The 22,098-nt window shown below is 40.6% G+C and overlaps 1 protein-coding gene across 1 annotated transcript; it reads left to right on the forward strand.

Annotated features, from left to right (window-relative positions):
* Positions 1 to 1,906: 1,906 nt before the first annotated feature.
* LOC307057080 (all-trans-retinol dehydrogenase [NAD(+)] ADH7-like) lies at positions 1,907 to 19,305 on the forward strand (the record flags this gene model as incomplete). Its single annotated transcript, XM_079710106.1, is given in 10 exon segments — positions 1,907 to 2,047; positions 5,669 to 5,770; positions 6,966 to 7,104; positions 7,717 to 7,804; positions 7,897 to 8,059; positions 8,063 to 8,113; positions 14,792 to 15,019; positions 16,316 to 16,451; positions 17,188 to 17,326; positions 19,155 to 19,305. Coding segments are annotated over 10 exon segments (1,338 nt in total).
* Positions 19,306 to 22,098: the final 2,793 nt, after the last annotated feature.

A 22,098-nucleotide genomic window follows, 5' to 3' on the forward strand; every position in this document is an offset into this window, starting at 1 on the left:
AGCACAGCAAACAAAGGTGAAGTGCATATGGGGTGAGTGAATAGTCACCACTGGGTAGGGTTACATATAAAGTAATTCTCAAGGAAGGGGACATACTTCAGTTAAGGCATGAAACACTTAACACATTGATAGCGACAGTATATAACATTTAGAGCAATAAGGTTACTGAATTAAATCTTATTGAGATGAAGTTGGAGTAGATGATGGATTGCAAGGGTGGGACATGGGGAGGGTATGGAATTTTGAGTGGGGAAAAGAGGACACTATATGATTTTCAGTGAAGACAGTTTTTGGGTAGTGTGCATAAAATTTAAATAGAGGTTACCATCTGTTTTACATTCCATTCCATTCTGTGGTTCAAAATCCTACAGGGACAACAGGCTCACATCTCCTACCCGCTCCCTTAACTCTGACAAAACATCAACTATAATGATCAGGCTTGATTTTTTGTTTTCCTTTCTTAAGCTAACAGAGGTGAGGCTAATGATCAACAGGGTAGCCATCCTTAGCCACTGCCTACAAGCATAATTCCTCCTCCATTATTTCAAAAATTGTTATTTTATGAATACATCAGATACTATGCTTGGATACTATAAGACTGGAGCAAGTTAAAATACAGATGGAATCCTTTGTGCATATTCATGATCGTTTCTCATTACTGGAGGCTGCCTGTCACTATATTTTCAAACACATCAGCCTGAAACATTTGGCATTTGCATAGTGTTCATCATGAAAGCGTGAACATTGTGTTAGAAGGTGAAGTAAGTGCAATAAATGCATCTGTTTTAACATTATTGATCACCTCTTTAAAAACTCCATCTCCAAATACAGCCACATCCTGGGGTCCTGGGGGTTAGGGATTCAGCATATGAATTTTGGGGGACATGACTGAGCCCACACCATCCTGCTTAGGAACCAGCATGTGCCTTGGTCCCTCCTTCCCTCAAGTCACACAGGGATCATGCAATGGCCCAGGGAGAGACCACTCCTGCAGGGTTTGTGTCCCAGCTGGGGAGCCCTTCTCTGCTCTCTTTGATCACGCAGTGGCAGTGCCAGCCCCCTCCTGAGGTGAGCAGTTCTGGAATTTTGTACTGTGTTGCCTGGCCTGCTGAGGCGCTCACTGTCAGGGAACCCAGGAACCAGCAGCCTAGTAGGGATACCAGGGACTCTCAGGGCCTTGGCAGATGTCTCTCTCACCAGACACCCCAGCAAATGAGGGAAAATCTTTAGGGGATCACAGGAGGGAGAGAGTCACTGTCTCATTCATGCTGCAGAAAGACCACGTTGGGGTGGGATGTGAGATGCACTGGGGGGCAGGGAGCTTTGTCAGGGCCTGATGGAGGAACCTGGCACAAGATCAGGCTTGGGCCAGGGCTGTGGGTGTAGAGGGGAATTAGCCTGGGGACTGGCCACAGACTCTGGAGGACGAGCTGACAGTCACTGGGGCACAAGGAGAGTGGGAGCCTGGGAGGCCCCAGTGTTACCAAACCAAGCTTGATTCCACATGCCCATGCGTGGTAAAGCCAGTCTACTGACACCGGGTGTGGTGAAGGAAAGTGCAGCATTCATTGTAAAAGTGCCAATACAAGCAGGACAGGTGGCTTGTGCTTTACAAACCCCAAACTCCCTGAAGGGCTTCAGCAAAGCAATTTTAAAGGCCAGGTGAGGGAAGGGAGCCGCAGGGTATGTGATCATCTGGTGCACAATTCTCTGGCTAATGGTGAGGTAACAGGTGGTTAACATTATAAATTCTTAGGCACCAGTAGCTCTGGGGCTACGTCTTCATGATCGTCAAGTAGTTAATTTCTTCCATTTGTTGGTGGTTTTAGTATCTGTAAAACAACTCGGGAAGAGTGCATCAGATACTATTATCTAGGTACTTCATAGGGGAGTTACAACAGCGGATATGAAGGAGGGGTCTGTCCTGGGAAGGCCCCAGAGGGTCCTGCTCGCTTACAGCAGGTGTCTGGGCTCAGCAAACAGGGGCGCCTCCTGGGCTGGGAAGCTGCAGGATCCCAGTCCTCTGAGGGGCCTGTTAGCCCCCAAGGTGAGATGGGGATGCAATGGCTGGACAGAGGTGTCTGGCCTGGGAGAGGAGTCCAGGCTGGAAATGTCACTGGAATCATCGCAGGGAGGAAGAGGAAAGGCCAGGCGGGAGTAGGTGGTCACAGCAGACTATGTGCAGGTGACGGCGGTCCTGATAGAAGCAACTCAGAGACAGAAAGGAGTGGCTATCCGGGGCTCAGCTTCATTCTCTTGTTCCTTTGTAAAACTGCTATGACAGTTTGAAACACCACCAGGAGACTTCTGGTCCCAGCACTGCCATGGCTTCATGAAAGGGGCCTGGGTGGAAAACAAAGCCACTGCATGCCCCGCTCATGTCCCCACTGGGAATGAATCCCATCAGGGCACCGGGGCTCACAGGCTTCAGAGAACCCCTGCCCTCAGGACTGGTCTTCCTCTTTGCTCTCTCCTGCTGGTCAGAGGCCCAGACACCCACATCCTGGCTCCACCCACCTCAGGGACTGAGTAATATTCCACTGTATATCTGTACAACATCTTCATTTTTCTGTCAATGGACAATTTGGTGGTTTCTCTGTCTTGGCTATTGTAAATAGTGCTGCCCTGAAAATAGGGGTGCATGTGTCCTTTCGAATTATGATTTTCTCTGGATTTAAGCCCTGCAGTGGGATTGCCGGACCCAATGGGAACTCTGTTTTGGTTTTTAAGGAACCTCCATACTGTTCTCCACAGTGGCTGCACCAGCTTGCATCCACATCAAAAGTGTAGGAGGGTTCCCTTTTCCCCACACCCTGTCCAGCACTTATTCTTTGTAGATTTTTGTTGGCGATGGCCATTCTGACTGGTGTGAGGTGATACCTCATTGTAGTTTTGATTTGCATTTCTTTCATAATTAGTGATGTTGGGTATCTTTCCATGTGCTTATTTTTTATACAGTGTGAGTAAAATTTACCTCTTGTAATTGGCTTCTTGGAAGTCGGCCCTGTTTTGAATTCTTTTCCGATGATCTACCCCAGGGCATTTCTTGAGGGCAGGTGTCATTTCGAGCCCTGCAGGCCTTGCGAAAATTAAGTGCCCATCAGCACTGGTTTTTAAGTTGTTGTTATGGGAAACGGCCACAAGGCAGCAGCATTTCTTCATGCCCAACTGGTTACTGGGGCAACCGGAGCCTCAGGGAAAGTCCTCTTCCAGGGTTGTCAAATAGAGTGGAATGTGCCTGAAGAAACACCCAAGGCTTGTGTCTCATTGCTTCTTCCCCCCTTACTCTTTATCCCTGGGACATATCCCAGCTCCGGAAACACCACTCTGCTGAGGGTGCTGTCATCCGTAGGTGGGGCGACCCTGAGGAAGGAGGCTGGAGGTGGGAACCGCACCACCAGGAGACACGGAGCCCAGGAAACTTTTTAAAGCTCTTCCAGCCCCGAGGCTCCACCATCCTTTGGGTGCACTAGGCTTGCTTTCGCTGTAGGAGGGCCCGCCTGGATCTGGAGATTGCGGGCTCACGCAGAGGGGAACAGACACTCCAGGTCCATGGTGGGGGTTCATTGGCTGGCACATCCTCCCCAGCTCCCTCAGCCCTGTGACAGTCCAGCTTTGGGACCCAAGCCTGCTCAGGCTCCAGGGATGTGACACCAGCCCAGGTCGCCAAGGACTGAGGGAATAGTCAGCATTTTTTTTTTTTTGCAGTACGCGGGCCTCTCACTGTCGTGGCCTCTCCCGTTGCGCAGCACAGGCTCCGGACGCGCAGGCTCAGCGGCCATGGCTCACGGGCCCAGCCGCTCCGCGGCATGTGGGATCTTCCCGAACCGGGGCACGAACCCGTGTGCCCTGCATCGGCAGGCGGACTCTCAACCACTGCGCCACCAGGGAAGCCCCACAATGTATACATATATCAAAACATCAAGTTATATTCCTTAAACATATACAATTTTTATATGGCAAAGATATCTCAATTAAGTTGCTAAACAAAATGTGACCACCCACAGGAAAAAAGAACTATTTTAGTATCCTGATGTATACTGCAAATTATTTTCCAAAGGTGTTGACATGAATGACACTGCCCATTTCACCACCCCTTTGACAATACGTAAGTAAAAAATCATTATCAACCTAACAGAATTATCTCATTACTTTTATTTATAAAATTTTTATAACCAAGGAAAACAAACACTTCACTATATATTTATTAATTTGTATTTTCCTCTTTATGTTCTTTGCGTGTATCTCCAGGTATGAGTAAAATATGTGGGAGGGCAGAAGAGGTAGGAGTGGAAGTTTTAATGCTTTCCCTATCAATTCGATTATGCATTGTATACATCAAAAACGTTAACTCGTCATTTTTGCTTAAGCTTTTTTCCCTCAGACTACTTGCTTGAATTACTTACATTTGGAAGATTTATTTACTGTTTCTCAACACACAAAATTTTCATTCTTAGATGTTTCCTTTATGATTTTTTCCATCATCCTCAAGCATAAAAGTTCCCCCATTCTCCATATATTTGATATTTATGTCTTTACTTATTGATAAAATAGTTTGACTTTAAATCTCAACTATTAATCCAGAAGGAACTTGTGTGGGATTGTGGTGTGAGATTTCTAACTTCGAGATTGGCTCACATTGCACTGTGACCCATGACATTTGCCTTGCAGAGGCAGAGGGTGAATGTTAAAGTCACTGATGGCTTTCAGCCTCCCATCTATTTCCAGCATATCATTTCTCACACTTAATCACTTGCAAAAGAGCCATGTAACCATCCATCTAAAGGAGATCTCTAGGAGTGGTATGTTAGTCAACAAGTAAGATGAGAGATAACTCATTTTGTAACTGAACAAATTAATTAAAATATTTTATATGATTCCTAGACAGATTTGAGGATGGGAAAACAAGAAAAATCTCTCCCTGTCTCCTTCTCCCTCTCTCTCTCTCTCTCTCCCTCCACCCCTCACTGATTTAAATAATGTCAGCAAAATTACTTAATTGAATAACTATACCTAAACCAACTGAACAGCTGGAGGCTACTCACTGAGGATCTCCACCCCTTAGTTTCCACTTCTATAAGATGAGAAGCTTCACCTTGCCTATCTAGACCATAAGCTGCAAGAACTGGGCTGGGTGCAAAGGATTCAGAGATGCAAAGACACAAATTGAGTCATCCAGGAATTCAGTCTATACATTTCATGATGTTCACGGTTCCCTTCATCTCTAACCAAGCCAATTTCTAATTTCTTCACCATGGCTACATGATTATACAACAATTAAATACTGGCTTAGATTCTTGCAGATAAATCAACAACATTTTCTGTTTTATAAATTCGCTCTTGTGAATAAGTGATACACAGATGACATTTTGTTACTTTGAAACTGTAGCAAAAAACCCCCTAGCTTAATAAAATATTACGTGACCACAGGCAGCAAAAGCAAAGGGCTGGAAAGGGTGTACCTCAGATCTAGTCCAGCCCTGCTTCCCATGTGCTGTGTGCTCATGGATCCATTATTTAGTGTCTCTGGGCTGCATTTCTCATATATCAAACACGGGTGTACATAAGATGATCTCTAGGGATCTTCTGCCCAGATTTATATTATTTGGAGAGTCTGTAACTGTAAAGACATAATTAGGACCCATTATAACTCTCACCAATTTCTTAGGTTATTAAATGTAAAGCAGTTGTGCTATGGGAACAGAAGAATCCCTTTTCCGTTGAGGAAACAGAAGTTGCCCCATCAAAGGCTAAAGAAGTTTGTAGTAAGGTAATGAGCCTGAGAGTACATAAGTCTAAAACGTTATCATACCTACTTTGAGTATATCACTGTTGTGAGGTTGGATTCTTAAATAAGGAGATACTTCCCAAATTTTGGTTATTAGTTCTCATACTGGTTTTTTTTTTTATTTGATAAGGATCTGGTCATACTGGATATAAAATTAATGACTTATTGATTAAAAAAAAACCCTGCTAATTTGCTCTATTATAACTTTTATTTGTTGAATTTTTATTGACACAGTGTTTGATAAAAATAGTTAATAATATGACTAATGTATCAGATAGTATTGAGATTACTTTTCACAAGAATGAGGAACTCATTTGTGCCTGGAGAAATGACAGCTTCCTGGATTTCCCTTCCTGGAGGATTTCCCCCACTCCTTTGAACAGAGCCTAACCATTAGTTTGAACACGAGCTTGTTGAGCAGGCATTGCCGTCTATCTTTCTTTGACCATCTCCTGTTACCTGAGCACTGTAGTAACAGTACAGTTTTGCTCACTTCTCTTCTTATACGCCATTCCCTCTACCTTTCTTCAAGAGGAGGAACTAACTGTAAAAATCTGTTTTTGTGCTGGTTGCATGGTAACATCTGCCTTACAGTTCCCTTACAAGAGCATCAATTTACTTCAAAAAGGCACTGAGATTCAAAACAAGGCCAGAGGCAGCAATACTATAAATTCCTTAAAGAGATTATTTTTTAAGTTGTTAAGTGTCTTCCTTGCTGCACACAGGCTCTTCTCTAGTTGCGGTGAGCGGGATTTACTCTTCATTGTGGTGCATGGGCTTCTCATTGCTGTGGATTCTCTTGTTGTGGAGCACAGGCGCTAGGCACGCAGGCTTCAGTAGTTGTGGCATGCGGGCTCTAGAGCGCAGGCTCAGTAGTTGCGGCGCATGGGCTTAGTTGCTCCGTGGCATGTGGGATCTTCCCAGACCAGGGATCGAACCCATGTCCCCTGCATTGGCAGGCAGATTCTTAACCACCGTGCCACCAGGGAAGTCCCTTAAAGAGAGAGATTTTGGTCTGATGGTTGATATTCGGCTCAGAATCTCCTAAGAGTCAACACTACTATATGAGACAATCATACTGATTAAACAATTATAATCTTTTCAAGAGAGAGATAAATATTCTCCCAACTGTAAAATGACCCGTTTGCTGGTTGGTGCAATGTTTGTTTGAACCCAGATTTTGGCCACGGGAATCTGTTGGACAAATGAGCACATGACAAAAGGAGCAATAGTGTCTAAGTTTCCAGTGACTGTGGGACATGAAGCCACTGGGGTTGTGGAGAGCACTGGAGAAGGAGTCACTATCGTGAAACCAGGTGTGTAAATGTCAAGTCACAAGTCTGAGATAAGTAGGGTTGACTGTCCTATCAAAGGAAATAGCACAACTTGGAATTATTAGAGGAGCCTTAATGAATTTAGGAGGATAAAATACAAGGAGAATGGATTATACAGAGTGAAGTTTAATTTGGCAAAATCTCAACTTTTAGCAAGCAAATTTGATGGTGCTTGTAAACTTTAGAATACAAGCATACCTTGTTTTATTGCACTTTGCTTTATTGTGCTTCAAAGTGGAATTTTTTTTACAAATTGAGTTTGTGGCAACCCTCCGTCAAGCAAGTCTATCAGTGCCATTTTTCCAATAGCATTATTTTTTAATTAAGGTATGTACATTGTTTTTTTAAACACAATGCTATTGCATACTTAATAGACTACAGTATAGTGTAAACATAATTTTTACATGCACTGGAAAACTAAAAAATTTGTGACTCACTTTATTGCGATGCTCTAGAACCAAACCTGTAATATCTCCAAGGTATGCCTCTATTTTTAAGAAATTCTTGTATGTGGCATGGGCTCAATTCACATTCATCTATTTCAGCCTTTAATGTTAATTACCAATGCCTTATATCATGATGTCTTCCCTCTAGGTGACAAAGTCATCCCTGTCTTTCTGCCTCAGTGTAGAGAATGCAATGCTTGTCATGACCCAGATGGCAACCTTTGTGTAAGGAGTGAGTAGGTTTCAGTCACTTTTCTCTAATGCCATTTAGTTGTTCCTGTGCTAATTTTTGAATTGAATTAATATGAGCATTTGATGTATCAAATAGCGTTATTGGTCATGGAGTCCTGGCTGATGGCACCACCAGATTCACGTGCAGGGGCAAACCAGTCTATCACTTCATGAGCACTAGTACATTTACTGAGTACACAGTGGTGGATGAAACTTCTGTTGCTAAGATCGATGATGCAGCTCATCCTGAGAAAGTCTGTTGAATTGGATGTGCATTTTCCATTGGATATGGGACTGCTATTAAAACTGGCAAGATAAGCATCAGGGTGGGCTAGTTCCTTCCTTTTTAATTTTTAAATGATTTTTTTTGAAAAACTGAAGCTTTTTGGGAAAAACACTTTTGAAAACATCTCATGTACAGACTGTTTCTACAAAATGTCAAATCAACTGGAAGAAAAAATTCAGATTCGAAATTTTATTTCTAAAGAAGCTCTCCCACTTACCATTGCAACAAAAAGAATAAAATACCTAGGGATAAACCTACCTAAGGAGACAAAACACCTCTATGCAGAAAACTATAAGACACTGATGAAAGAAATTAAAGATGATACAAACAGATGGAGAGATATACCATGTTATTGGGTTGGAAGAATCAACATTGTGAAAATGACTACACTACCCAAAGTAATGTACAGATTCAGTGCAATCGCTATCAAACTACCAATGGCATTTTTCACAGGACTAGTACAAAAAATTTCACAATTTTTATGGAAACACAAAAGACCCCGAATAGCCAAAGCAATCTTGAGAAAGAATAACAGAGCTAGAGAAATCAGGCTCCCTGACTTCAGACTATACTACAAAGCTACAGTAATCAAGACAGTACAGTGCTGGCACAAAAACAGAAATATAGATCAATGGAACAGGATAGAAAGCCCAGAGATAAACCCATGCAATATGGTCACCTTATCTTTGATAAAGGAGGCAAGAATATACAGTGGAGAAAAGACAGCCTCTTCAATAAGTGGTGCTGGGAAAACTGGACAGATACATGTAAAAGACTGAAATTAGAACACTCCCTAACACCTAACACAAAAGTAAACTCAAAATGGTTAAAGATGTAAAGGTAAGACCAGACACTATAAAACTCTTAGAGGAAAACATAGGCAGAACACTCTATGACATAAATCACAGCAAGATCCTTTTTGACCCACCTCTTAGAGAAATGGAAATAAAAACAAAAATAAACAAATGGGACCTAATGAAACTTAAAAGCTTTTGCACAGCAAAGGAAACCATAAACAAGACGAAAAGACAACCCTCAGAATGGGAGAAAATATTTGCAAATGAAGCAATGGACAAAGGATTAATCTCCAAAATATACAAGCAGCTCATGAGGCTCAATATACAAAAAAACAAACAACCCAACCCAAAAATGGGCAGAAGACCTAAATAGACATTTCTCCAAAGAAGATATACAGATTGCCAACAAATACATGAAAGGATGCTCAATACCACTAATCATTAGAGAAATGCAAATCAAAACTACAATGAGGTATCACCTCACACCAATGAGAATGGCCATCATCAAAATATCTACAAACAATAAATGCTGGAGAGGGTGTGGAGAAAAGGGAAACCTCTTGCACTGTTGGTGGGAATGTAAATTGATACAGCCACTATGGAGAACAGTATGGAGGTTCCTTAAAAAACTAAAAACAGAACTACCATACGACCCATCAATCCCACTACTGGGCATATACCCTTAGAAAACCATAATTTTTTAAAAGTCATGTACCACAACGTTCATTGCAGCACTATTTACAATAGCCAGGACATGGAAGCAACCTAAGTGTCAATCGACAAATGAATGGATAAAGAAGATGTGGCACATATATACAGTGGAATATTACTCAGCCATAAAAAGAAACGAAATTGAGTTGTTTGTAGTGAGGTGGATGGACCTAAAGACTATCATACAGCGTGAAGTAAGTCAGAAAGAGAAAAACAAATACCATATGCTAACACATATATATGGAATCTAAAAAAAACAACAACAAAAAATGGTTTTGAAGAACCTACGGGCAGGACAGGAATAAAGACGCAGACGTAGAGAATGGACTTGAGGACACGGGGAGGGGGAAGAGTAAGCTACGACCAAATGAGAGAGTGGCATGGACATACATACACTACCAAACGTAAGGTAGATAGCTAGTGGGAAGCAGCCGCATAGAACAGGGAGATCAGCTCGGTCCTTTGTGACCACCTAGAGGGGTGGGATAGGGAGGGTGGGAGGGAGACGCAAGAGGGAGGAGATATGGGGATACAGGTATACGTATAGCTGATTCACTTTGTTATACAGCCAAAAGTAACACACAACAATTATACTCCAATAAAGATGTTAAAAAAATAAATAAATAAAATAAAATTAATCTTTTGTTTCACAAAATAAATATCAATGCTGGTTTGTTAGTTTATTAGGGCTGTTGTAGCAGAATACCATAGACTGGGGGGCTTAACACAAATTTATTGTCTCACATTCTGGAAACTAGAAGCCTGAAATCAAAGGGTCGGCAGGATTTGTTCCTTCTGAGGGCTGTGAGTGAAAGATCTGTTCCAGGCCTTTCTCCTTGGCTGTCTTCTCTCTATGTCTCTTCATATCAGCTTCCTTCTATGCCAGTCTTTTTTGTCCAAATTTCCCCTTTTTATAAGGACACCAATTTTATTGGATTAGGGCCCACCTCATTACCTTATTTTAACTTGATTACCTCTGCAAAGACCCTATCTCCAAATAAGATCACATTCTGAGGTACTGGGGGTTAAGACTTTAACATATGAAATTGCAGGTTTGGGCGGGGGGACACAATTCAACCTATAATGGCTGGCATATAGTATGAAAACATGAATGCATTTTTAAGAGTGATTATTTGGATTCAATTTATGTCACTCTTAATGAATCAAAGAAGTAAGTAGAATAACACACAGTTCATAAATAGTAAAACCATTCCCACAAGCAATCTCCATACTGTGGTGGTCTCATCCAACTCCAAAGTCTTAAAAATTACCTATATGTTGGTTGACTCCAAATTTATGTCTCAAACTCTCTCTAAACCCCAAATTCTTTTGTCCAACTCCTTACCTGACCTCTCCCTTTGAAGGTCTCACAGGTATCTGAAACTGAATATGTACAAAACAGAATTCTTAATTTTCTTCCTCCCTACCACCCAAACATATTTATGCTCACTCAAATTTTCTTCATCCTTGATCTTCCCTCTCCATTACCTTATATGCAATCCAGCAGCAAGTCCTGTTAATTTTACCTACAAGGTATATTTTAAATCTTTCCATTTTCTTCAACTCACTACCATCATCATATCTTGACAGATGCAGTGGCCTCCCTTTTGTAGTCATCATTACTCCTCTTGACCATCTGCAATAATTCTCCATGTACAAGCCAGAGGAATTTTATAAAACATAAAGTGGTCTGCATTACTTCTTTGCCAAAAATCCTCCAGTAGCTTCCATACTTGGAACAATCTCATCTCTTCCACTACGATCCACTCACACTTGCTCGCCTCTCGAGATCTGTAAGCCTGCTGAGCTGTTTCTACATGAAGACATTTACACAAGTTATTCTGATTGTCTGGAACACTCATCTACTGAGTCCTTGTGTAGGTGCTTCATTAACATCATTCTCAGATTAAAGATAACTCATTTGCTCAAAGAAGTTGTTTTTTTTTTTCCTGTCTACTTCATCTAAGCAGGAACCTCTTTCCATTATTCAAGGCTACATGATTGCTTCATTAACAGTATGTGTCCCAAATCTCAAATTCTTATTATACCTTTAGTCTCCATTAGACCACAAGCTCCAAGAAGGTATGGACCAAGTCTCTATTCACTACAGTACTTAGCAAGGAGCCTGGACATAGTAATGACTTAATAAATAATAGTTGGAAAAAAAGAGATGTATGAATGAATAAGGAAAGGGATGTCCAAATATGTGGATGCATAAAAAGGTGAGGAGCTTGTGGAAAATATACATATGGGCGTTGACGTAGATTTATACCAGACATAGGTTCAAGACAGGTCTGAGATCTATGAATGTATAACATTAGCATGCAAGTACATGTCAATGATATATGTTAGTAACCACTTGATTTTAAATTTCTTTGGAAAATCTTGGTGCTGGAACATTCCTCAAAACCTTCCACTAAGAATTTTCTACCAAGATAGAGGTGAGAGAAGGGACACTGGATATGGTTTTATGTTAGTATTCTACGTTTTTTATTGTACTTGATATATTGGTACCATATTAGTACTTGGCTAATATATTATTAACAAAGACATTCTCCACTTTTAGGTATAATTTTTTACTGGAAGCTATATCTTAAGGCAAATTACTTGAATGAACACATATTCTTGCCTTTGCCTATTTGAAAATAGGTCAAACTTACAATATGAGGATGTGTTGGTGTCCCCCAAGACACTCTTTTGATTTGATGATTCACTAGAAGGATTTATAAAACTCAGAACAGTTATTATACTCATAGCTACAGTTTGTTACAGTGAAAGGATACAGATTAAAACAAGCAAAAGAAAAAGCCACATAGGGTAGAGTCCAGGAGAGACCAAGTACAAGTTTCCAGTTGTCCTCTCCCAGTGGGGTCACATGGACAGAGCTTAATTCTCCCAGCAACAATGTGTGACAACACATATTAAGTGTTGCCAACCAGGGAAGCTCACCCAAGTCTGGTGTTTAGGGTTTCTATTGTGGGAACAGTCATGTAGGCACACAGCACACACAGGACTGACCTCAGCTACTCAGACTCCAGTAGCATCAGGAGTTAAGCTGATGGATCAAAGCCCCAGATATATGAAAACAGGCATTCACCATAAGTCACACTGTTAGCATAAACTATCTGGAGTAGCCCAATGACTCAGAACAAAGACACTCTTAGTGGACAGGATATTCCAAGGACTCAAAAGTTATCTCCCAAGAGCTGGTTAAGGTCCTAAGGTTCTTTGGAATAGTGAAATTTAAGTATTTATTAAAGATCATGAAGGGGATCAGAAGAGTAAAGAAAAATAATACTAAAAAGTGGAAGCTTAATGTATTTTAAAATATAAAATAATAAAATATTATTTAAAATAATAAAAAATTTTAAGTGACCTAAAATTGACACTCTTGTTTTAGACTCTAACTTTCTTCTATAATAATGATGTGGATAATTCACTATAGATAATAATCTCCAGTTCCCATTCTGTAGAACAAGAATGTTGGGAAGGAAGAGAAGTTTTTTTGGTTTTTGTTTTTGTTTTTCAGGTGGGGGGACATCTGAAGTTAGCAAGAGACTGGGGCCATGATCCACTTAAAGGCTTAGAGTCAGGGTGACAGGAAGGTCAAAAATTACAACTTTCCAGAAGGGTGATGGAGTCCTAGGGAGAAGTCTTTAGAGGTACAGTTCCCAGGTGGTCAGAAATATCACACTTCAGGGCCACCACAGCCTAAGGCTTGCTAGAGATTAAATAAGGAAGGCTGAAAGAGGTCCCAGAAGACAGTGCTAGAATCATAAAATTCTAGATTTAGAATTCAACCATCAACAAAAAATTCCATCTCAGATCTAGATAATAAAGCTAGCAGATAAACTAGTAGAAAAGGCAGAGAACACCCAGTTTAGTTTCTGGCATAAAATGTTGACCACAAAGAATCCATCAATAAAGTTTGCTGCATAAATGAGTGAATGACTGAATGATACTTGAGAGAATGTCCACACTAACTTCAGAGCTCCAAATTCAGGAAATGAACTGAGGGGTTAGGATGCCGTAGCTGAAACTACAGCACCTCTGTACCCACTTAAATATCTGCTTATAAATTCAGACATTTCAAAACACATGCATACATAGACCTCCACCCACAGGCCATTTCTTCAGGTAATTCCTGCAAAGGAGGACAAAACTGGAGAATCAGGACATATGACAACACACCCTGCTCACACATAAGCCTTTGCATGTTAAAAAGAAAAAAAAAAAGGAAGGAAGAAAGGGAAGAAGGGAGGGAGGAGAAAAAAGAAAGAAAAGGAAGACAAAAATGATCACAATAAGTTCCATACCCTTGGACTTCCCTGGTGGCGCAGTGGCTGAGAGTCTGCCTGCCGATGCAGGGGACACGGGTTCGTGCCCCGGTCCGGGAGGATCCCACATGCCGCAGAGCGGCTGGGCTCGTGGGCTCGTGGGCCATGGGCGCTGGGCCTATGCGTCCGGAGCCTGTGCTCTGCAACGGAAGGGGCCACAACGGTGAGAGGTCTGCATACAGCAAAAAAAAAAAAAAAGTTCCATACCCTTTTTGTGGGTTTCCTGGTTTTCAGGTCTCCCTGATCCCTGCTATGAAACAGGATTAGGACTCTACTAGCAGGAAAATGAGTTTTGGCTAGTACCTTCTTTAACATAACACAGTACAGGGTAAAAATCTCCCAATTGATTTAACTACATTTTCTTCCTGGAGCTACACATGGATCATCTAATTGCAACATGGAAATTCAACTTCAATGAAAAAACAATTTATTTACAAATGACTCAGAGTTATGGTTATTAAGAAAATGCTAGTTAAACCAAATCTAAAACAGATTTAGCATGGTTTTGTGTAGAAGAGTAATAGAGATCCAAGTGCTTATTTAATCCTGTTATGAGGTTAGATGAAATTATGGGTGGTGGCCAAAAAGGCTGTAAAAGCTCCCAAAACAAAGGCCTGAATGATGTAACCTTTTATCAAAGGTTTTCATTTATCTGCAAAATATTGATTTTGTTCCTTTTCTGTTCTCAGACATTCTGCTGTTTCTAGCTCTCTTTGTGGCACTCTCATGAGAACAAGTCATCCAGTCCTAATAACTCATCATAGTGATCTTCTGAATTTTGTGTTCTAATATTGGAGATACTCTGCAGGTTCCACATTTTAACCCTAGGTCTAACATTTACAGGAACTTGTCTCTCCACAGGTCACCCGTGGTTCAACTTGTGTGGCCTTTGGCCTGGGAAGAGTTGGCCTTTTGGTCATCATGGGCTGTAAGTCAGCTGGTGCATCCAGGATCATTGGGATTTACCTCAACAAAGACAAATTTGAAAAGGCCATGGCTGTCAGAGCCACTGAGTGCATCAGCCCCAAGGACTCCACCAAGCCCATCAGTGAGGTGCTGTCAGAAATGACAGGCGAGGCTTCCCTGCTGGCGCAGTGGTTAAGAATTGCCTGTCAATGCAGGGGACACGGGTTTGAACCCTGGTCTGGGAAGATCCCACATGCGACAGAGCAACTAAGCCCGTGAGCCACAACTACTGAGCCCGTGAGCCACAACTACTGAGCCAGTGCACCTAGAGCCCATGCTCCACAACAAGAGACGCCACCGCAATGAGAAGTCCGCACACTGCAATGAAGAGTAGCCCACGCTCGTCACAACTAGAGAAAGCCTGCATGCAGCAACAAAGACCCAAAGCAGCCAAAACTAACTAAATACAATTAATTTATTTAAAATAAAAAAGAAAAGAAATGACAGGCGATATTGCTATGGCCTATTGACTTCTAGATGATACTTTAATGAACATTGGTCTCTGAAAAATGCCATCTATTGCTACAACCTACCAACTATTCAAAAAACTATTAATGACTGGATGGGTGGATGACCAGAAAATGTGGGGTTAGTCTCAGAAATGTAACCAAGAAAGGGATTCCTTTGTCCCACATTTTAGTATTTGATTTAATTTTCATACTAAACTTTTAAAAAACTGGATTAATTGATTCAGTATAGGTAATTTGATTTAGTTTAGTTCAAATGGCTTTCCAAACCTTATCTGAAGTGGTGATATTGGTCTGAAAATATAGGAATTTCTCCCTGCATTTTGGTCCATGGTAAACTGAAAATCCCATGAACACTGACCACATTAATTTCTACTTTCTGCCTTAAAGGACAAATGTATGAATGAGTTTAATTCATGACTAAAATTGTGTTGAGAGTGTTTTATAGCAAGCAGAGGGACCTCCCTGGTGGCACAGTGCTTAAGAATCTGCCTGCCAATGCAGGGGACATGGGTTCGAGCCCTGGTCTGGGAAGATCCCACATATGACGGAGCAACTAAGCCCGTGCGCCACAACTACTGAGCCCGTGAGCCACAACTACTGAGCCAGTGCACCTAGAGCCTGTACTCCGCAACAAGAGAAGCCACTGCAATGAGAAGCCCACGCACCGCAACGAAGAGTAGCCCCCGCTCGCCACAACTAGAGAAAGCCCGCGTGCAGCAACGAAGACCCAACGCAGCCAAAAATAAATAAATAAATAATAAATAAATAAATAAATAGAAAGTTAAAAAAAAAAAAGCAAGCAGAAAGAAAAAGGCATGTGGGCCTAATTTCACTTCATGACTTGGAAACAAACCAACTACTGGAACTGCAATAGTATGTAGGGCATTTCTGAGCCCATGACATATTATGAGACAAGAGAAACAAACAGTCTCCTTCATTCTAAACTCAGATTGATACCCTTGCATCCTGCAACATGAACTACGGGGTCAGCGTGGTGGTAGAGGCTCCTCTATCAGCCCAGATGCTCACCTATGACCCAGTGCTGCTTTTCATTGGACGCACATGGAAAGGATGCGTTTTTGGAGGTAAGAATGGCAGAGCCTTATTTGTTTATTGTCAGTCTCTCTGCACTAAATGAGAGGATTCTCATGCTTCCTGAGAGCAGGGACTGGGTATGTTGTACCTCTACCCTATTCCCAGCCCTGGAAACAGTGCCTGGTCCTTAGCATATTCCCAAAAGACATTTAGTGAATAACTGAATTTTACTTCTAATTCCTGGGTTATCCATAATCTCCCCACATCACACAAATAGTCAAAGTGAGGCGGCTCAACTTGTACCTCTTGTGTAGTTCTCAGTTCAAGTCTTATTTCCTTGAAGGAGGCCTCTCTGAAAAATCTCATCTGTACCAACCAGCCTCTCATTTTTTGTGCACCAGGTACTGTGGAAAGAGAACAAGGCTTGGCCTCGCATTGACCGTTGTCTGTATCTTTGGTGACCTTGACAAGAGCTGCACTAGCCGAGTGCTGAGTGGGCTCAAGAGAAAATGGGAGAAGAGGAAGTGGAGCAGTGAACTGTAAAGTGGTTTCTCTGTAGAAGGAGCAGAGACATGGAGTAGCTAGAAGTTGTGGGGGCAATAGAGGTTCCTCATGGGGTTTCTGCCTTTGTTTCTTAAGATGGGAGAAATACAGCTCATTTGTGTGCTGTTAAGGATAGTCCCGTATGGGGAAAAGGTAATAATGCAAGAGAGAGAAGGAATAAATATAATAACACATAAAGATCATTCAGTAAAGTCTAAAGAGAACATGTATGCTTACTTACAGGTTGGGAAAGCAGAGATGATGTTCCAAAACTAGTGACTGATTTCCTGGAAAAGAAATTTGACCTGGACCAATTGATGACCCATGTTTTCCCTTTTAAACAAATCGATGAAGGCTTTGAACTGCTCTACTCACATCAAAGGTATCTGTTTTTTATGGTTCTCTTGTCTCCTCCCCATAGGTCACTTTTTAAATTTAGTATTTATAAATGCATCTGTTTCCTTCATATTTTATTTCTGATTATCTTATGTAGCAAGATTGATATAGTTGATTACTTCTTCTTCATAGACTTATTATGTCATCATCTTATATTAACTAATTTTTTTAAAAACCTCTGGACTTCATTTTTTTTTTCCTTCTTTTTTTTTTTCTTTTTTTCCTTTTCCCTTGCGGCACGCGGGCCTCTCACCGCCGCGGCCTCTCCCGCTGCGGAGCACAGGCTCCGGACGCGCAGGCTCAGCGGCCATAGCTCACGGGCCCAGCCGCTCCGTGGCATGCGGGATCCTCCCGGACCGGGGCACGAACCCATGTCCCCTGCATCAGCAGATGGACCCCCAACCACTGCTCCACCAGGGAAGCCCTGGACTTCATTTTTTTATACTAGGTTGATTTCATCTTGGCTATTTTTATTTCAGCACAAAGCTGCTTCACTTCTTCAAGTAATGCCACAAAATTTCCTTACTTTACAGTTTTCAAAGTGCTTTTTAAAATGTGTTTTCTTCTGATCCTTGAAGGTTAGGTTTTGTTTGCTTATTTGTTTTTTAACTTTTGACCTCCTTCATCTATTTCTCCCACCCAATACTCCTGCTTCTGGCAACCACCAATCTGTTCTCTGTATCTATGAAGTTGTTGCTTTAGATTCCACATACAAGTAAGATCATACAGTATTTGTCATTCTCTGACTGACTTATTTCACTTAGCGTAATGCCCTTGAGGTCCATCCATGTTGTTGCAAATGGCAAAATTTCATTTTTTTATGGCTAAATATTCCATTGCATACACACACACACACACACACACATACACACACCACATTTTATTCATTCATTCATCCATGGACACAGGTTGTTTCCATATCTTGGCTATTGTAAATAGTGCTGCAGGGCTTCCCTGGTGGCAGTGGTTGGGAGTCTGCCTGCTGATGCAGGGGACATGGGTTCGTGCCCCAGTCCGGGAAGATCCCACATGCCGCGGAGCGGTGGGGCCCGTGAGCCATGGCCACTGAGCCTGCGCGTCCGGAGCCTGTGCTCTGCAACGGGAGAGGCCACAGCAGTGAGAGACCCGCGTACTGAAAAAAAAAAAAATAGTGCTGCAGTGAGCATGGGGGTGCATATATCTTTTCAAGTTACTGTTTTTGGTTTCTTCAGATAAGTACCCAGAAGTGGAATTGGTGGGCCACAGAGTAGCTCTATTTTAATTTTTTTGAGAAACCTCCATACTGTTTTCTATAGTGGCTGCACCAATTTACATTCCCACCGACAGTGCATGAGGATTCCCTTTATCCACATCCTTGCCAACACTTGTTACTTATCTTCTTGATGGTAGCCCTCCTAACAGGTGTGAAGTGATATCTCATCGTGTTTTGATTTGCATTTCCCTGATGATTAATGATGTTGAGCATCTTTTCATGTGTCTCTTGGCCATTTGGACGTCTTCTTTGGAAAAATGTCTATTCCAACATACACCTTTACTTAGTCAAGCAATATTAATAGCTTAATACGGTCACTTTGAAAAATAGTTACTAGCTGTTATCCAAAGAAACATAAATTCTACTCTTAGGAATTTTGTTTCAAATATTACCTTAAGGCAGTGGCTTCTAAATTGACATTTATATACCTAAGCTCTTCAATTTCCATCGACTTCCACACAGCTCCACTTGTATGTCCCACTTGCATCAACTTCACTCAAAATAATGCTTCCACCAGTACATCTTATCTCAGCAAATAATGCCACTTATTCTGCTTTTACAGATTGGAAGCCAGAGCATCACGTCTGACTCCTTCTTCACTCTTGCCTACAACATGCAAACTGATGCTGAGCTCTGAGAGTGCACAGTCCAGCTTCTCCTCCAGGATCCTCCGTCTCATTGCCCATGATTGTTACCTTAGTTCAGGCCAGTAATCTCTCACCTGGACTTGTTAACACAGTAGCATGATAATATGTCTCCTGCCTTCTGTATTTTACCATATTAGCCAGACCTTCACTAAGCTGCTAAAACTCAAGTTGCCCCCAAATATCAATGCCTTAGTATGGTTTTGAAAGCCTTTACTAGTGGACCACAACCTACTTTGTTAATATACCCAGTTATTCAACAACTGAGAATTTAGCACCCACTCTATCACAGCCTGTGTGCTAGTCTCTGGGGATAAAGTAAGGGTGCAGGGCTCACCTACTTTTCTCCTTGGCACCCGGAAGTCTAAGCACACTGGATTATCCTTCCTGTTCACACCTTCTTAGCATATTCATGCTTTCCCTTCAGCAAGGAAACCCCTTTCCTCTTGTCAGCCTTTGCAATTGTACCGATGCTTCAAGAATCAGCTCAGATACCCATATTCATATACTCATATACTGATTCATTTTCTTTCTGGTGGGGACCTCAGGCCCAGAAGGATTTCCAGTAACAGAATTTACCTGAAGTTTCCTAAACCAGGCAGAAAGGACAATTGTACAAAATGTTCTTGTTTGGAAGGTGTGGAAACAAATCACTAAAAACCATCATTTTACACTTCAGCATTTGAACTGTCCTGACATTTTGAGATTCTAAGTGACAGAAGGTCTGTGTCATGTGATGGTGACCTGGGCTTCCCTTTTCACATTTCCTCTGCTGTGACCATGGATCTGTTTCATAAATACAAGCAGAAGTACAAGATTTGAGGAAGATATATAATCTTTATGAAATAAAGATTTAGTGTCTTATGAGGACCTGGGAATTAGCAGGGCGTTTAGGTCAACAATATTAAAATTTTTAATTTACATGTTCTAAAGCCATAATTATATATTTTGAGATATATATATGTGTATACACACACCCACAGACAAACACACACTTGGATTTTTTTGTTGGAATAGAGATTTTTAAAAAAGACTTTTACCCAGCTGCCACCACTTAGAGTAGATTTAGCATATAAAGATATGGTACGTGTATTTCCTACAGTAATATTAATTTTATGGATAGTCTTTAACACATTGTAACCTTTCTTTTTGGATGTAAATGTAAATATTTTTAAAAAGCATTTGTTACAAATTAACTTGGATTAGGTTTTGAAATCAGCTCATTGCATGGTACAAGTTACTTGATTAGTTTAGAAAAGAAATAGTGAAATATAAGGGAGGGGCACACTTTAAATGATTAACTTTAAGAATCATTTTATAACTAGTTGAAACTGAAAAGCATCCTATAAGGGGTCATGAGCCTACTTGCCAGCATACATTAACATTTCAGAAAATGTCTTTTTGTAATACTAATTAAATATAAAAGTGCAGCTAGAATCATACTGTAATATATATACTAATGTTCAGTTCAATAAAGTAGAATTATAAATCCCTAAGTCCCACTTTACTTAGTAATGACTCATTTAACCAAAAAATGTTTTCAATTTGGTACGACTGCACTGGCATATCTAGCTATATCTATATATATGATATACTTAAAATTCTTAATAAAATTTAAATGTTTTATAAAATGTTTTGTGGTGTTATATTTTATTGAAGAGGGCAGTTTTATTTGTTATAAAGCTTTTATTGACTAAAGTAAGGCACCTGAAAAACATACAAAATACTTTATAAGAAAAATAAGTTAAGGTGGGCATAGCCAAAATAGGAGGTTTCAATACAATGTTGTCATATAGCTTGGACAGTCCTGCCTTGGGAGATTGCAAAAGGTCCAGGTAATTATGAGTCACTTTTACACAATGAATATTTCCCAATGAAAAGTGGCTTGAACTCAAGGGGTAAAAGGTCTCTTTACCAGTTTGTTGGTCTGCTTAATCTAGGTTTAAAAAACAAAGCAAAACAAAAAACAGGAGAAATATCTAAAAAGTATATGAAATCCCTTCATCAAGCTGTTTAGGTATGGCAATTCTCAAAGCACTTATAAATAGTCACAGTTTATTAGAAAAAATATATATACATATAGGCATACACACACACACACACACACAATCTCCACCTGAGCATCATTCAGAGACATTTCCCTCATCCATTAGCAACATCTATAGTTAGGACCCTATGACCTAATTAATGAAGGAAAACTGACCCCCCAAAAGCATTTTTAATCCATATGTAAAATGGGTTAATGTTTATGTACCTTATCTCAAATTTTGAAAAAACTTATTATATAAGGATACCTAAAGTTATATACAAATATAGTTACATCAGAAGAAATAAATCCCAAAAGGAATAAACATTTATATTCTCAGATCACAGTTTTTGAAATGAACTCCACTTTACGCCTAGAGTTTCTTATCAATTATATTTTTTAATCATTATGTATGTCACAATTTTATATTTTTAGTATTTATTATGAAACTTTGTGCAATCATTTCTCACTTCTGAGCTTGTCATAGCCAAACAGTGAACAGAAAGGCCTTCTACAATCTTTCCAGGGAAACCTGCCTATGAGTAGCTTTTCATATCATCAGAAAATGCTGGTCTTAAGGAGAGATCAGGAAATTGATAGTTTTTACATATTTTTCATTTGTAGTCAATGAAGCAGTGTCAAACTGAGTTCTTGGCTATTAAATCAGAGGATAAATGAGTAAGAAACAGTTAGAGGCATGTTAAAACAAAATATCCAGCTTCTTGCTTAAAAAATAATCTAGAACTTTATACACTTAAATCATGTGTGAAAAGTACTAATTTATTAGGCAACTTTGTTTTTCACTTCAACCATGTACCAAGCACTGTGTTAGGTAA

Source organism: Hyperoodon ampullatus (assembly GCF_949752795.1).
Source record: "Hyperoodon ampullatus genome assembly, chromosome: 1".
NCBI lineage: Eukaryota > Metazoa > Chordata > Mammalia > Artiodactyla > Ziphiidae > Hyperoodon > Hyperoodon ampullatus.